Here is a 17,691-nt window from a genome sequence, read left to right on the forward strand (position 1 = left end):
GGGAATACATCATTACAAAGCAGTTGGCATTCTTTTTTAAAACTTTAGCTTATCTCTTTAGTGACAGAAGGTACCAAGGAAGAATGTGACCTTGGAGTGCCTGAAAAAAAAAAAAAAACCAGCTCCTCTGTAAGAGCAGCTGGTGCTCTTGACGGCTGAGCCTTCTCTCACCCCCGTGTGTCAATCTTGCTTCGCACGCTTGCATGCACGCACGTGTGTGAGCGTTGCATTGTGCTTTCAAGCTCAGATTATTTCATAAAACTGTACCCGTATTGGACATGCCTAGACTGTTTTTTCTCTAAATAGTATAGTATTTATACAGAATTTTCATTTTATTAATCATATGCAAATATGGTTACATTTTAAATAAGAAGCTTGAACATCTGCAGACTTTGTTATGCTTATGGTACCTGGAACCAGTCCAGCGGGGATTCTGGATAGTTGTCCAGGACTGTATCAAGGTATACTGTTCTGGGGGCTGGGGATTTAGCTCAGTGGTAGAGCGCTTACCTAGGAATCGCAAGGCCCTGGGTTCGGTCCCCAGCTCCGAAAAAAAAAACCAAAAAAAAAAAAAAAAGGTATACTGTTCTGCCTTAAAGGGAAAAAAACCCCAGCCACAAACCCCCAGTGTAGCATAAGCCATTACATAAATCTTTATTTTAGAAAAGATTTATTTATTATATGCCTGCAAGCCAGAAGAGGGCACCAGACCATATTATAGATGGCTATGAGCCACCATGTGGCTGTTGGGTATTGAACTCAGGACCTCTGGAAGAGCAGTCAGCTCTCTTAATCTCTGAGGTATCTCTCCAGCCCTACATGTAGAGTCTTAAACAGTCAAACTCAGGAGCAGAGTAGGAGAGGAGCTTCCGGGTGCTTATGGGGTGGTCCTCCAAGGGTACAAATGTTCAGCATGAGGAAGTTATAGACGTGACAATAAAAAGAACGAGTGAAAACAACATTCAAGTATTCATAATTTCATTCCCTGGATAGTTTTCTGAGTAGTTACTGCATGGCATACTTTCCTAAGATATCTCTTTCTCTCTCTCTCTCTCTCTCTCTCTCACACACACACACACACACACACACACACACACACACACACACACACACACACACACAGAGAGAGAGAGAGAGAGAGAGAGAGAGAGAGAGAGCGCACAGCTACTCACTCTAGAAAGGGAGTGTACAACAGACCGAAGAAATGATCGATGGGTTTCTATTGGGGTTACTAACAGGCATATGAGGGAGCAGGGATGACTCAAGACCACTGCATCATGGATTACTGTACTCCTAGCATGGGCAGTGACCCCAGAAAGCAGCATGCAGCCCTGGGGCTGTCTGCACAGCCTGCAGGCAGTTTCACAGTCCAAGAACCCTCTCTACAGCACAGCTGGCCAGACTCCCCTCCCCCAGCAGTTGTTCACTCTTTTCTTTTTTATACAGATGTCAAGGATCTTTCTGGTTTCCCAGACCTTCTGTTTACTTCTAGAACATCAGGGGCCCCCTCCTCACGTATTTCAGGAATTCTGAGAAAAATGACACACAACAGTAACCACAAGGTTACTTCTATTTTTCAAAACCTACTTTAATGAAGGTTCTTAAATGTTTCAACATCCCTTACAGCCGAAAGGTAGGGGAGGGAGATGGTTAACAGGACTTGGGGGACATGGACCTGTTTAGAAGTCCTCCTCCTCCTCCTCCTCCTCCACCTCCTCCTCCTCCTCTTGTTCCTCCTCCTCCTCCTTGTTCTTATTCTTGTTTTTCTTCTTGTTGTTCTTGTTCTTGTTGTTCTTCTTCTTGTTCTTCTTGTTCTTCTTGTTCTTGTTCTTCTTGTTCTTGTTCTTCTTGTTCTTCTTGTTCTTCTTGTTCTTCTTCTTCTTCTTCTTCTTCTTGTTCTTCTTGTTCTTCTTGTTCTTCTTCTTCTTGTTCTTCTTGTTCTTCTTGTTCTTGTTCTTCTTGTTCTTGTTCTTCTTGTTCTTGTTCTTCTTGTTCTTGTTCTTGTTCTTCTTCTTCTTCTTGTTCTTCTTCTTCTTCTTGTTCTTCTTCTTCTTGTTCTTCTTCTTGTTCTTCTTCTTCTTCTTCTTGTTCTTCTTGTTCTTGTTCTTCTTCTTCTTGTTCTTCTTCTTGTTCTTCTTCTTCTTCTTCTTCTTCTTCTTCTTCTTGTTCTTCTTGTTCTTGTTCTTGTTCTTGTTCTTCTTGTTTTTCTTGTTACTCTTCTTCTTGTTCTTCATCGTCTTGTTCTTGTTCTTGTTCTTGTTCTTCTTCTTCTTCTTGTTCTTGTTCTTGTTCTTGTTCTTGTTCTTGTTCTTGTTCTTCTTCTTCTTCTTCTTCTTCTTCTTCTTCTTCTTCTTCTTCTTCTTCTTCTTCTTCTTCTTCTTCTTCTTCTTCTTCTTCTTCTTCTTCTTGTAGTTCTTTGGGGGTGATTCCCACCTTTGTTGTCAGCAACCCAGTCCACTAGCAAAACACCAAACTTGAATCTGCCGCAGCTCAATCCAGAAGAAACCACCAGGCTCCATGATCAGCGTGAATCTGCTGAAGTGGCAGGAAACAGCCAGAACACCACCAGAAGTTCTTTGGTGTGCTCCTCTCTCCCAAGTCACGACAAGTGAAGATCAACGAAGAAAGCAAGGTTAACCATCATCGGCATCAGTGAAGACCAGCGAGGTGAAGCAAAATGAAGACCAGCAAGGTGAACCAAGAATCCACTGTCTGTTGGGTTACACGTATACTCTTTCCCAACATCATGTGTCCTCTCAAGCATCCGTTCCAGCAAAACATCACATGACTCAGACCTGGGTCTGGACCCAAAGGCCTGTTCCCCACCTGAGCTGCCAGCTCCTGCAGTCACACTGCTTTTCTGAACTGCAGATGCTCCCCAGGCTGTTTGCCAAGGTAGAGGACAAGAATGACTCCCAGAGGTGTGCTTGTGGGGGCAGAGAATGGATACTGACCTTGGGCCATACTCACTGGGGGCACAGGACGAGAAGGAAATGTACTTGGGGCCATGTTTCCTGGGACACAGGATGGGCAAGGAGCGTGGCTGCCACTTTTGTAGGAGACATGAGACTGAGGAGATGAACGCAAGAATTCTATGGTTATTTCTGTCAGGAGGAGGCTTGGTTATGGACCCAGTGATAGGAAACAACTGTTCTCTTTGGATTCTGCCATCACCCCTAGGAACCCCTTCCATTCACTCTCGTAAACGTGAGGTTTTTGTTTTTGTTTTTGATATTTTTTATTTACATTTCAAATGTTATTCCCTTTCCCAGTTTCCTGTCCATAAGCCCCCTATCCCCCTATCCCCCTCCCAACCACCCCCCCTTCCCACCTCTTCCCCCTGACATTCCCCTACACTGGGGGGTCCGGCCTTGGCAGGACCAAGAATGTCTCCTCCCATTGGTGCCCAACAAGGCCATCCTCTGCTCCATATGCAGCTGGAGCCATGGATCAGTCCATGTGTACTCTCTGGATGATGGTTTAGTTCCTGAGAGCTCTGGTTGGTTGGTATTGTTGTTCTTATGGGGTTGCAAGCCCCTTCGGCTCCTTAGATCCTTTCTCTAACTCCTCCAATGGGGATCCTGTTCTCAGTTCAATGATTGGCTGCGAGCATCCGCCTCTGTATTTGTCACGCTCTGGATGAGCCTCTCAGGAGACGGCTATATCAGGCTCCTGTCAGCATGCACTATTAGGCTTCATCAATATTGTCTAGTTTCGGTGGCTGTATAATTATGGGCTGGATCTCCAGGTGGGGTAGGCTCTGAATGGCCACTCCTTCAGTCTCTGCTCCAAACTTTGTCTCCATATCTCCTCCTATGAATATTTCTGTTCCCCCCTTTAAGAAGGACTGAAGCAAACTTGAGGTTCTGCTCCTCACTTCTCTGCTTCATCCTTTCTCTCTCACACAGTAGCAAGCACTTTACCTCTAAGCTACATCCTCAACCCTCAACTTTATGTTGAGGTTAGGATAGGTAACCTCATGTTTGATTAACTGATCAATTAAAACAGAACAACCAAGGTTTGAAACCCAGTATCAGTTCTAGGCTGGAACAGGGATCAGAGCCTTGGGCCCCACACTTGTCAAGAGTCTCTGAGGAGTCAAAGCTGTTAACGTTGTTTCCCTCCTTTACGGCCAGCCTTAAGGATCTGCTAGGCACCCACAGTTAGATTGTTTTCTTTGCCCTAGAAAGTTTTCTTCCGTCTCCAGAAAACAGCTCAAAACAAAACAGTCCCTGGTTGCTGACTAGTCTCCTCACCTCCATGCTATCTTTGCCAGCCACTCTGCCTTGGTTGTTTAGGACACTTGGACAGATACCCTCAAAGAGAGCCGGGAAGAAGCCATGGGTGAAGGTATGGACTCAGTACAGAAGATCTGTGTTGAAGGGGTCTAGAAAGAAGTTGAAGGTTGGCACCATGCTCAGGATTAGAGTCCTGAACGGAGCCCAGGAGAAGCTATTGGTGAAGGCGCAGCCCAACTGCAGCAGGAGAGCCCAGCATTTTGGAGATGCCAGGACCTTGGGAGCCGCAGGTGTGAGTGGAGCCAACCTGCACTTCTGCGACAATCTGTGTGTGCTGTGAAGGTCAGAACTGGAGAAATGGGGACTGAGGACCGAGGACTGAGCTTTTGTGTACCACTGACCTTCAGTTTTGCTTTGCTTTGAATCTAATTTCGCCAATTATCCCCTCTTGGAATAAGAAACTAGTTTACGGGCTGGAGAGATGGCTCAGCGGTTAAGAGCACTGACTGCTCTTCTGGAGGTCCTGAGTTCAATCCCCAGAAACCACATGGTGGCTCACAAACATCTGTAATGAGATCTGATGCCCTCTTCTGGTGTCTGAAGCTACTCACATACATAAAATAAATAAATATATCTTTAAAAAAAAGAAACTAGTTTACTTCTTTTCTGATTTTACAGGGACCCACACTTAAAAGACTCTGGATATTTAGAGAGATTTTGGATTTTAAAACAGACTTTGGATATTTTAAAGAGATTGAAAATTTAAGATTGTCTGTTTGTTTGTTTTGTTTCGTTTTTGTGAGACAGGGTTTCTCTGTGTAGCCCTGGCTGCCTTAGAACTCGCTCTGTAGACCAGGTTGGCCTCGAATTCACAGAGATCCATCTGCCTCTGCCTCCTGAGTGCTGAGATTAAAGATGTTTCTCACTACTGCCCAGCAGGAGTTTGCATTTTGAAAGACTGAGACTTTAAAAAGCTGGAATGTTTTATATAGTGACATGCCTTAGGTAGAGTTTCTATCGCTGTGGTAAAGACTGCAGAGGTTTGAATACGGTTGGCCCAGGTAGTGGCACTATTTGGAAGTATAGCCTTGTTGAAATAGGTGTGGCCTTGTTGGAGGAAGTGTGTCACTGTGGGTGTGGACTTTAACACCCTAGTCCTAGCTGCCTGGAAGCCAGTCTTTTCCTATTGGCCTTCAGATGAAGATGTAGAACTCTCAGCTCCTCCTGCACCATGCCTGCCTGGATACTGCCATGTTTCCGCATTGATGATAATGAACTGAACCTCTGAACTTGTAAGCCAGCCCCAATTCAATGCTGTCCTAATAAGAGTTGTCTTGGTCATGGTGTCTCTCCACAACAATGCAAACCCTAAGACAAGGACCATGACCAAAAGCAACTTGGGGGAAAAAGTTTTTTTAATCTTGTACTTCCACCCAACATTCTATTCCTGAGGAAAAGGCAGGCCAGGAACATGAGGAGGGCAGGAACCTGGTGGAAGGAAGTGAAGCACGGGGGTGGGGGAGGGAGGAGTGTTTTTAAGTGGCTTTCTCCCCACAGCTCACTCAGTCTGTTTCCTTACAGCAAGAAAGTGTACCTCAGGCTTGCTCACAGAGAATCTTATGAAGGAATTTTCTCAATTGAGGGTCTCTCTTCCTCAAATGACTCTAGTTGACTCCAGAGTCTGTAAAAATATATAAAGTCTCTCTAAAATTCCAAAGTTTCTCTAAATTCCAGGGCCTCATAACCAGGGGTTCCTATATAATCAAAACACAAGTTAAATACTTTAATATTTCAAGAGAAAGTAACCAGGGCAATTATAATCCAATCAAAGTAAAACCAGGATTTTAAAAAAGTACAAAAAGGGGGTTGGGGATTTAGCTCAGTGGTAGAGCGCTTGCCTAGCAAGCGCAAGGCCCTGGGTTCGGTCCCCAGCTCCCCCCCCCAAAAAAAGTACAAAAAGTTGGTGCTTGATGGTGGGATCCACTCTTGATCCTCTGGGCTCCAAGAGGCCCTGAAACAGCTCCACTCTCCTGGTTCTGATGGCCATAACACATGCAGCCCATCTCTTAGATTCAAGCTGACTCAATCCTTACCAGTCATCCCGTGGTACTGGCATCTCAAAATGCAAGGGTCTTCTGCTGCAACTGGACTGGACTTTCCACAATCTCCACCTCCCTCCCCTACCACACAGCGCCAAGCCTTGGCTGCTCTCCATGACCCAGTCATGCATTCAAAACCAGTACCACCGGGAGACTCTTGCACTACTAAGTTTGGTTGCCAACATTAGATGCAGCCTTGCCCACATCTGGACCATAGTTTCTTCATACTGACCCCAGGGGAAAACTTCCCAGGAGATTTGACTTAGCAAAGCAAGGTTTCATTTTAGTGGTTCTGGTTTCCTTTCCAACTCTTCAGCTCCAGATGACCAGAATCAGATTCTTAAATCAAGATATCAGGGCTGGAGAGATGGCTCAGCGGTTAAGAGCACTGACTGCTCTTCCAGAGGTCATGAGTTCAATTCCCAGCACCCACATGGTGGCTCACAACCATCTGCAATGAGATCTGAAGCCCTCTTCTGGTGTGTCTGAAGACAGCTACAGTGTACTTATATAAATAAAAATGAATAAATCTAAAAAAAAATCAAGATATCACATAAACAGCCCTGATAGAGTCATCGATTCCCTCTGGAACTTCACAAGCCACACCCCTGTCACCAGCAGACAAAGCAAGTCAGTAAGCAACGTCCCCCAGGGCTTCTGCATCAGTTCCTGCTATCAGTGATAGAGTATGACCTGAGAATTGTAAAGTTATAAAAGAGAAAACGCTCCCCGAAGATGTTTTTGGTTCTGGCATTTTACCACACAATAGAAACCCTAACCAGACTGATGCCTTCTGGCCAAGTTTATTGTTGTTACTTGGGAATACCAGGCTGCTTCTGGGCCCTGGGAAAGCAGGAGTTACAGGGTTCACCCTCTGTGCAGGAAGAGGCCTGTGCTCGTGTACAGAAACAAGAGTCTCAGTGTGTGGTACAGGCCTAACTCAGCAGACAATGGACTTAGTGCTGTGCCAGCAGCCCCGTAGGGCCAGTGTTCTGGAAGCGAAGGAGCAAAGAGACTAATTTGATTTAATATTTTGAGATCATAAACCACACCAGGCTGGGAGAGAGTTGCAGCTTTGACAGAACAGTCCAGACCTCATTCTGCGATTTCTTTTTCTTTGAAGAAACTGCTGCATAGCTAGGCACGGTGTTCAGCGACTGTAATCCAAGCAAAGAAAGGCCAAGGCAGGATGGCAAGTTTAAGGCCAGCTTGGGTGACAGTTACACCCTGTGTCAGAGAAACAGCTTTATTGGGGTCTACTCTGGGGCCTTCAAGGACCTGCTTGTAGTTTAAACAAGACATGAGACTTCTATATAGTTTAAAGCTGTAAGCCATTAGCTAGGGCAGACTCAGCTAGCTTCTAACAACCTGAATTTCAGACTGGCCCTGCCACCTGGCTAGCTCTTTACTTTCCTGTTCCACTCACTTTCCCTTCTGTGTTTGCTTTGATCCTCCTTCCTCTGTTTGCATCCCATCTCTCGGCCCACCAGAAGTTCTGCCCCCATACTTCCTGCCTCAGCTATTGGCTGACTTATTATAACCAATCAGCAGTAAGATCATGCTAGAACATCTCTTCAATGCTTGACTGTCATCTTTTGGGAAGGTTTGGAAGACAAACATTTACAGAATAGAAAACCTGGGGATGGGCCATACAAATGACAGTACCAAAATCCTGCCAGCACTTAGCGCTCTGCCTGTAGAGAATTCACAACTGGAAATACAGAGACACACCTTAATACAACAGGGGTCTAACTGGCGTACAGCTTGTTATAGGCATTTCAGGTGTGTGGCTTTACATGTTTTGTCATATCCGTACTCTGGTGTGTTAGTTAATTTTCTGTTGGCTGTGATGAAACACCTTGACCAAAAGCAACTCTTGGAAGCAAAGTCAATTTGTGTTTATGATTCTGGTCCATTATGGTGTGGAGGAATGGCAGCAACTGCCAGGGGATGGCACGAGGAGTAGGAAACTGAGAGATCACATCTTCAGCTGCAAACGTAAGCAGACTCCAAACCTGAAGTGAGGTGTCTGGTGTCCTAGAACTCACTCTATAGACCTGGCTAACCTGGAACTCACAGCGATCCCAGTGCTGGGATTAAAGGTGTGCACCACCCCCTTGAGGCTATGAACTCTTCCTACTTCATACCTTCAGGAACTTCCACTAGTGAGACTGTGCCACCCCGTAATCGTCCCAAACAGGACCACCAGCAGGGACTGAGTATTCATTTGCCTTTGGGGGAATTCTCAAACACCCACATTCCATTCCCTGACTCCTGTAGTGTTTTAAATGAGATGTCCTCTATAAATCTCCGGAGTTTGAATCCTTGGTCCCCAGTTGTTGGCTGTTTGGGAAGGATTAGGTGTGTTCTTGTTGGAGGAGATGTGTTAGTGAGGGCTGGTTTAAGGTTTTTACCATGTCCATGGTGTTCGCTTCCTCCTGCTTTTGGATCGAGATGTGAGCTCTCAGCTGCTGTTCCAGTCCTCCTCTGCCATGCTTTCCTTCCGTCATCATAAATTTTGTCCCCCTGGACAAATTTGTCCCCTAATCAAACTATTTTTCTAAGTTGCCTTGGCCAGAGTGTTTTATGGCCATATCGTAAAGTAAAAATGCATTTAATCTAACTGTAAAAGTTCCCATCATCTTTTTCAGTTTCAACATTGTTTAAAAAGTCCAAGGTAATCTCTTAACTATAGACCCCCGTAAAGTCAAAAGTAAAATTATATACTTCCGACGTACAAGGGCACAGTATGTACGCTGGCATTCCAAAACTGTGGAATAGAGGCATAGCGAAGAGATACAAAATACCAAACCCTGAAGCTCCATTGTCTGGTATCTGCAGTCCCACGGTTAGACCGCTATGATAGCTATTGCTATTCTTGGTTGTCAACTTGAAAACAAACGTCTGGAATTATCCTAAAACCCACGGGACTGGGTACACCTGTAAGAGAGTTTTTCTTGAGGTGGGAAGATGCACCTTAAATCTGGGCCACGTCTTCGGGTGGCAGCCTATATAAAGGTCATGGAAGAAGGACGTTCTTGCTCTTTGCATGCTTGCTCCTACTCTCGCTGGAAAGTTCATTCCTTCATTGCTATTAGAGCCTAGTTCTTCAGGATTGATGTATACTGGAAACCAGCTGAACCATCGGGCTTTATGTGTGCCCCGCCCCGAACCTCCCAGCATGTCCACCTTGCCCCACCTCTGGGCGTTCCCCTCCACCCCGCGGGTTCCATTCTCCCCAGGGATCATCCTGATTTTTGGCGGCGCACTCTGCTGGGTTTTCCGAGGCCTTAAGTTAAGTTCCTGTGCATTCTGTCACCCCAAATTACAAGCACAGCCTGGAGCGCTCCGTCCCGCGGTGAGCATTGGCTCTGGGTCCGCTGTACTTTCTGCGGAACCTTGTGTCGTAGACCTGTTTCCAGGGGAGTGAGTTCGCTATGGGATTTAGGACTTACTAGCTTCCGGTGACCTCTCCGGCTAATGGCGGTAAGCTGTGGGAGGTGTGTTTGTGGCGAGGCCCTAGGTGGGGAGACCCTGTGAATTTCGTCCTGTCCCACGTTTTTCAGGAGCCAGGGCATCCTGCTCGGGAGGCACCAGCAGCCTCAAGCCGGAGAACTAATCGCGCTCCGCGTAGACCTCAGCTCTCTCGCCCAGCTTCCGGTGCCTCGGATCCTCCCCTTCGTAATTCAGTGCAACCTGCATGTGACTCCGCCAACAGGACAGATCCCGTAGGCAACACAGTATCGATGAAGCAAAAGAAAAAGAAAACCCCGAACAGGGTCTCTGGGACAAATGGAAAGGAAAAGCCCTCCGAGAAACCTACTCCAGAAGAAGCTCCCCCTAGTGCTGAGGCCCAGGCAAGGATGGGACTACCTGTGAGCTTTCTGGGTGCTAACCCGCCTACCTGTGTGGGCTAGGTGTGCGGAATTAAGGCGCTGAAGGTATGGGAGTGGGGTCTGCGGGATCCTGTTGCCTGCCATGTCCTCCTTTCTACCACAGGCGGAGCAGCTGGCGCGGGAGCTGGCCTGGTGTGTGGAACAGCTGGAGCTGGGTCTCAGGACGCAGAGACCCACCCCGAAACAGAGTGAGTGACCCTACTTTATACTTAAGGAAATGTAAACCATGACAGTGCTGTGGCCTGGTGGTGTTGCCAAGGGCTGGGATTGTTGCTTTTTGTTTGTTTGCTTTGTTTTGGTGGTTTTTTTTTCCCCGAGACGGTTTCACTGTACAGATCCGCTTGCCTTTGCCTCCTGGGAATAAAGGCATGTGTCACCCCAGTCGAATGGGAATTGTTGCCTTTGTAGTAGGATGATGTGGAGTGTGTTTGAAGTTACTAGCGCTTTAATTTTTTTTTCTTAATCTGCAGAAGAGCAGGCTGTTGGGGCAATCCGAACGTTGCGCAGTGAAAAAACCCCCTTGCCCCGGAAGAGACAGCTGATGCGCTCCTTGTTTGGGGACTACAGGGCTCAGATGGATGCAGAGTGGCAGGAGGCCCTACGGGCTTTAAAGGCTGGTGAGGAACTAGAAAGTGATTGGTTTACATTAACTTCAAGGGAGTGGCTCAGCTCAGCAGGGTTGGTGTGGGAAGAGATGCGCTCAGGGGGAAAAATTGTAAGCAGGGAGAAAGTATATACCTATTTGGGGACAGAGGTCCCGGAAGGAGGAGGGCCGAGGTCCTCACCTCGGTCTGTTTTGGGGATGGGAAAAACCACTCATCTGTCTTGGCCTGGGCTCACTTCACTGGCTATAAAGCCAGGTCCCAGTTGGACTTTAGTTCCTGAAGGGCATAAATCCTGGATATGTTATTTAGATTTTAACGTTTTTGGCAAGTTACTGCATCTCGGTGACTCTCATCAGAGAAGGCATTATTTACTTTTAGTACTGAGAAGTTAGGAGAGTTGTAACTGCACAGATAACGTTAGCTGACTCTCCACTCCCCCTTCCTACAGCCACCCACTCGGCCCAGGTACAGCTGGTTGGCGAGGCCGCCAGAAAGAAGAGTGGAAGGGTCTGCAGGCCGCGTCCTGCAGGAAGAGCCGGAACCACGCCCGACTTGACCAACGAGGAGTTCCGGTTCAATTTCTTTTAGAGTCTCCTACATGCTGGACTAGTCATCCCCTCCGGGGTGGTGAGGGGGATTTGTCTTGAGTGCAGGGCCTTTCCAGGAATTCTCTCAGCAGAAGTGGGATTGGTTTGTCCCTCATGACATGAAGCGGCTGGCCGATGTGAAGCTGCCACGTGGGAACTTTTGAAAGAAATGTTCTTCCTGACAGAAGAGAGATGTGGAGTAGCTGCTGGTGATAAGGAACTGTGGAGAAGCTCTGGACACACTGGGCTCACTTTCGAAAGGGCGCCCTGGCCAGTTTTTAGTGCTTTACATATTGTTATATTGCCTTAATAAATCTTTTTTTTAAAGAAATAGGATGGTGGGTGGAAGAGAGCTGTCTGTGTTATTGGAAGCAAAGTGAGACGGGCTGGGACTGCTTGGTCCAGCTCTGATGCCAGGGCTTCGTCCGTTGTTGGTGTTTCTGAGCAGGTCATCATCTTCAAGGAGCCAGTGTGGCCTCCATCCAGCTGTGTTTTGTTTTTAGGAGCCAAGGAGCTACTTGTCCTAACCTGAACTGAGTCTTAGCAGACCGCATTTAAAACGCATTTAAAACAAAACAAAACAAAACCCTTTGTTTGTGTGTGTGAATGGTATGTAAGTGGGTGGGTATGAGCGTGCTGGGCACACGTGTATAAAAGTGTCTTTTATTCCCCTGATGTAATTGTCTTCAGAGGCTCACTGCCTTCGTCTGCTAGCCTAGGCCTAGTCCTGGAAGCTTCTAGCCTCGGTACCATCTTATCTAGGCCTGGAATGTTTTCAGTTTCCGAGACTTACTGCTGAATAAGATCACCCTTTCTAGCTCTTTTCTTAGCTCTGGCTGGCTGGTTCAACTCAACTGTTCTGACTCCAACTCCTCCCCATGCTGACTGATTCAATCTGGCTTCTCTCTCTCAGCCTCTTACTCTATGCTCTGCTTGGCCTCAATACTAATTCCGGCAATCCGTTCTAATCCTCTCACTCCTCACTCTCTGGCTCGTTCTGTCTTCACCTGTGTCTAGCTTGTTCTCTTTCTGCAACCTGACTCTGGTAAAACTGCCTCTCCCTCTCCCTGCCCCTCCCATGAGTATTTCGTGGGCTGTTCAAACTCAGCATTGTTACAGAATGCCTACTTAGGTCCCCGGTCTCCCTTTGCTTTTTAATCAGTGGTATTTACTGCCCTGTCTAGCTGCTTAGGCCAGAATCCTATGTTACTGTTTATTGCTGGTTTTTCCAACACTCTTCAGTACTTAGTGTTTAGGGTAGGTTGAAGGTTGCATGAAGGTTGGGGTTTAGAGTTTGGGTTATGGTTGTAGGACTATATGGGTTAGGGTGTGAAGGTTAGCTAAGGGTTAGGGGTTCTGGCCTGATTCTGAGGTTAGGGTTAGGATTTATTTAAAATCTCCCTGTCAAGATAATCTTAATATTGTGTAATAGTTAAAAATATTTTTGTTTTGCTTATATGAGTATTTTGCCTACAGTTTATATGTCTGTCATGTGTTGCCTGAGTTTGGAGAGGCCAGGAGAGTGTGGATTCCCCCGGAAGTGGAGTTACAGATGGCTGTGAGCTGCCACATGGGTGCCTCTGTCTCCTGAGTACTGGGATTAAAGGCCTGTACCACCACTGCCCCCAGCTTGGAGGAAACTTTTTTCATCTTTATTAACTTTTTGAGTATTTTTATTTACATTTCCGATTGTTATTTCCCTTCCCGGTTTCCGGGCCAACATCCCCCCAACCCCTCCCCCTCCCCTTGTATATGGGCTTCCCCCATCCTCCCCCCATTACCACCCTCCCCCCAACAACACTGGGGGTTCAATCTTAGCAAGACCAAGGGCTTCCCCTTCCACTGGTGCTCTTACTAGGATATTCATTGCTTCCTATGAGGTTGGAGCCCAGGGTCAGTCCATGTACAGTCTTTAGGTAGTGGCTTAGTCCCTGGTGGAGGAAACTTTCAAACAGGCATGCCTGGGTCTGGATCAGGGTGGGCACAACCCAACTCCAGAGTTTGCTTTTTTTTTTTTTTTTAAGATCTATCTATCTATCTATCTATCTATCATACATCAGAACAGCCTGCATGTTTGTCTGTGTGATGTTGGATCCCCTGGAACTGGAGTTATAGACAGCTGTGAGCTGCCACTTGATAACTGTCCTGAAAATGGGTTACCATGGATCTAAGGGTATTGAAATCTGTGGTGAGAGAATTGCACCATCGGCAACGCTGTTCCAGTCAATGCGGTCAATCCAAGTGTTTTAGAGAGCTGTACATTTCCACCAGCCATATAACATTTTACAACTTGCTTTCTGCTTCAAGACAGGTGCTTTTACAACTATTTGTTGCCAATTTTCCTTGGGTTTATTCTAAATCAGTGCTTTTCTGAACATTACTGCCTTAAGTTGCAAAATGCACCCATTCATAGAGGATGACACCTAAGTCATTCCAAGTGCAAGATTCAATTCAACTAAATAAAAAGGATTTTATCAGCTCTGCCTCTCAACTCATCCAGAAGCAAGGAAACCACTTGCCCACTTGTTAGTTTATGGTTAATGTCATTCCAAGTATTCTCAGGTTCCCAGCAACTATTTACAAAAAAATCTTAAGAATACTAAATACTTTTGTTTCCTCTGTATAATTTCTTTAACAGCTATAAATTTGTTCACCATAGAGTATACATTTATAGTGCATATGATATATATGTAGTATACAGCTTTTATTCTGAAGAAATAAATGAGCTATCCAGAAAACTGTTTTAGACACAGAATCATTTCCCTCTTCTGTGAGAAGAACCTCCCATCTCCAAAGAAAAAAGTTGGAATTCCTTTCTTAAATTTTGGGACTATGCTTACCAGTGTCATAAAAGATGTGATGAATAAAATAGGAATAAATCATTACTAAGGAATCTCAGGAAAGAAAAGCAAGCAAAGGGCCAGGTGTGGCAGTGCAGCCTTTAATCCCAGCACTCAGGAGGCGGAGGCAGGTGGATCTCTGTGAGTTTGAGGCCAGCCTGGTCTACAAAGTGAGTTCCAGGACTGGCGGGTTACACAGAGAAACTCTATCTGGAAAAACCAAAAGAGCAAAGATCTTCCTGTGACTATGGGGAAAGAAATAGTAGGGAAAAAGAGACAGACCGTATTGAAATTTTTGTTTTATTTTTCAAGCTAGGGTTTCTCTATCTCTGGCTGTCCTGTACCTTGCTGTTGTAAGGATCCAAGAATTGCCAAAGAATTACACCCTAGACTCAAATAGTATGCAAAAGCAAAGGATTTATTCTGCAGCAGTATATCATATAAGGCTCTACAATTCATCAAAATAGTTTATTTAGGAAAGGAGGAAAGGGGTTCGCAGGCCCCCTTTATGGAGGTCTAGAGGATTTTTTTTTTATAGAATAGTTAGATAATTTAAAGCTTCATTGGTGGGTGCCAGGGAAGTTACATGGGTCGGTTTCTGACCATCTTGTGCCCAGGTGGTCGGCAGATTGTATCCCTGTGTCATGAACATATTCACAGGATGAGATACCCAAACCCTTTAAGACTTCCCAGCACAGATGTCCCATTCTGAGATAAGATATTTCCCATTCTTGTGGTTATCCCCAGGCTGGAGCTGGTGCCTTATGGCCTAGTTCCAGGGGTTTATGTTATCCTTTCACTGTATTGACCAGGCTGGCCTTGAACTCACAAAGATCCATCTGCCTCTGCCTCCTGGAGGCTGGGATTAAAGGTGTGCACCACCGCTGCTCAGCTACTTACTGAGGTGTTTGTTTTTAAGTTCTAGGCACTTTGTGGAGGACAGCTGAAAGGAGCTGTTTACCTAGAAAACTTTGAGGAAAGCAAGAGGTGACTTGGTTTTACAGCTGACAAGAGGAGGGGCAAGAGGGTGCAGTCAGGTGACAGCCACCCAGAATAGCTTGTTTGCCCGCTGAGAGTGTTAGTACCAGGAACTGGGGCTGGGCAACAGAAGGGATCTGCAAGACTGAGGGTGGGAATGGTGTGGCAGAAAGGATTCCAACAGTGGCTCAGTTTTATTGTAATTTTTCTTGTCATCCACAAGACTGGCTCCAGGCGAAAAGTCCCGAAAGCGACCTTATCTACACTCACGCACAGTGTATGGCTTAGATCTGGAGACACAGGTGCAGTTAACCCTATGGTTGGCATTGAGCTTTTGTGGTGACAGAAAGCTCAGATGAGGGAAATAATTTACAGTAAATGTGTACAGCTCAATATCATAAAGTGGAAATAAAGATAACAAAAATGAATACCACTCCCTAATGTGTATTAATAGTGTTTATTAAACATTAAAAAGAGAAAGCTGAACCCCAGGTGTAAATGAAGTCTGATCATTTAAATTTGCCATCTGAATAATGTGTACTTTGTACCCCATTATGCAGGTCAACTGTCTATAACTCTCTTTCCAGGGGAATCTGACGCCCCCTTCTGGCCTCTGGGCACCAGGCACACACATGATGCACAGGCACACATGCAGGCAAGGAACCCATACACATAAAAAAAAAAAAAAAAAAGCAACCCTTATATCAATTGTGGCTAACATCGAGGTAAGAATGAACCCACAGTTGCTACTTCATCTTCCCAGCTTTGTAAAGTGACCTGAGGCTAAAAAGGCGGAGTAGAGCAAAACCAAAGTCAAAACAAGCTAAAGGAAAAGGTCTTAGGTGGAAGAACAATCGAGCATGTTATTTGGGCCTTGGAAAGTGAGAAGACTGCGTGGAAGAAAAAGAAAGGCAGGCTTTTTAACCAGATCTGTGAGATAGAACGCAGGACACCCAAGTCTGAATTTCAGATGGACAATGAATTTCTTCAGGATATCCCAAATACTGCACTAGACATCCACCAAATAAATCATTCATTATTCACCTGAAATTCTAGTTTAAGTGGGTGTTACTATTTTCACTTACCAAACCATCAACCAGGAAAGACTAATTTTTGTAAGACATCTTTGATTGCTATAAGGGTGACACAGAGTTCAGAAGAACCCAACCTTGCTAGCTGCAAAGACATCATCATCATGTCAAGCAAGGGCTTGGATGCAAGACCTTCGAGGGCAATTTTGCCTTCCTTCTCTGTGAGGCTGGCACAGAGGGTGCTGGGCAAACTTCCTTGCCTGCCCAGTCTCTGTGAATCAGGTTTGTCCTTGGTTGAGACCTTGCTGTTATGGTTTAGCTTAGGAATTGTATGAGCCCAGTCACCCGGTTGGTGAGGGAGTGGAGGCAGAGAGGTTGAGAGACTGCTTGCACACTTGGCAGCTGCATTGTGCTTTGCTGTACCCTGTAGATTGCTGTCTGTGAGCAGTGAGGGCAGGTGAAAGACAGGCTAGAGCCTGTGACTGGGCAGCAGAAAAGGTGGGCAGGCACAGAGCTTTTGAGAGGCGGGAGAGATAGGAGAGAGAGAGGAGAAGGACGACCCAGATCCGTGTGGCTTTACATAGCCATAGGTAACTATGAATATCATATAAGATTATTACAGGACAATTTGTCCAATCTAAGTGGGCAGTTTGTATCATTATCAATTGACTCTGAGTTCTTTGTTTGGGCGTTTTGGGGGTTGAGAATTTACTGACTGTAAATCTGACTGGTAAATTACAAGCCTCTAGAGTTTTGATTTTGCCAGGTTACAGGGATTTGTGACTGCTAACCGCATGATGGGCGGTTGCTGGGTGGGGCTGGCGTGGCAGCGACCCACCATGGTTTCTTAGTGAGTTGGGTGGAGAACTTTCAGAGCAAAGGGTCAGAGAGTCTGCTGGGATGAGAACACCCGGCCTGTGCCATGTGGCCCGCCTGGTGCCCGGCATAGTGTGGGATGGTGCATCCTTTTCTATCATTTCCCGCAACAGTATCCACTTACAAAACTTACTACTGCTTTGATGCCAAGTGGCTGCACACTGTCCTTACCAGGCTGCATTTAACCTCTGCTCCCACCAAGTCAGACAGACGGCTCTTGTTGAACTTCCCCACTCTCCACAGCTTCTTTTACCGTAGCCTAGGTATGGTGTTAACCAAATTCCATATATTCCCCCTGCAGGATATGCAGTAATACCCAGGCTGTCTCTAAATGCTAACCAAAACTATTATTCAAGAAGTTAAGACTGTCGTTAGGACTAAGCTGATGTGAGCAGAGAACACACTCTCTTGTACTTGGATTTCTTTCTTTTTTCCCTTCTTTTTTTCTGGATGGGTGGCTGGCAATGCCATGGGGGAACTGGTCGCGGTGTTAGGAAGATTGAGAATCACTGCTCTACAGAATACCTCGTTCCTTGATAAA

General features: G+C 45.9%; 1 protein-coding gene across 1 annotated transcript; it reads left to right on the top strand.

Annotated features, from left to right (window-relative positions):
* The first annotated feature begins 9,702 nt into the window (after nucleotides 1-9,702).
* C1H8orf33 (chromosome 1 C8orf33 homolog) lies at nucleotides 9,703-11,761 on the top strand. The gene is made up of 5 exons (XM_032917729.1): nucleotides 9,703-9,823; nucleotides 9,904-10,194; nucleotides 10,337-10,421; nucleotides 10,704-10,850; nucleotides 11,287-11,761. The coding sequence occupies exons 1-5, from the start codon at nucleotides 9,818-9,820 to the stop codon at nucleotides 11,424-11,426; spliced, it is 669 nt and encodes a 222-aa protein (XP_032773620.1). The 5' UTR covers nucleotides 9,703-9,817; the 3' UTR covers nucleotides 11,427-11,761.
* Nucleotides 11,762-17,691: the final 5,930 nt, after the last annotated feature.

The sequence above is a fragment of the Rattus rattus genome, chromosome 1 (genome assembly GCF_011064425.1).
Source record: "Rattus rattus isolate New Zealand chromosome 1, Rrattus_CSIRO_v1, whole genome shotgun sequence".
NCBI lineage: Eukaryota > Metazoa > Chordata > Mammalia > Rodentia > Muridae > Rattus > Rattus rattus.

Coding starts and splice junctions, on each gene's coding strand:
- C1H8orf33 (XM_032917729.1), top strand. Junction 10,422..10,703: donor GAGACCCACCCCGAAACAGA/GTGAGTGACCCT, acceptor CTTAATCTGCAG/AAGAGCAGGCTGTTGGGGCA. Junction 10,851..11,286: donor CCTACGGGCTTTAAAGGCTG/GTGAGGAACTAG, acceptor CCCTTCCTACAG/CCACCCACTCGGCCCAGGTA.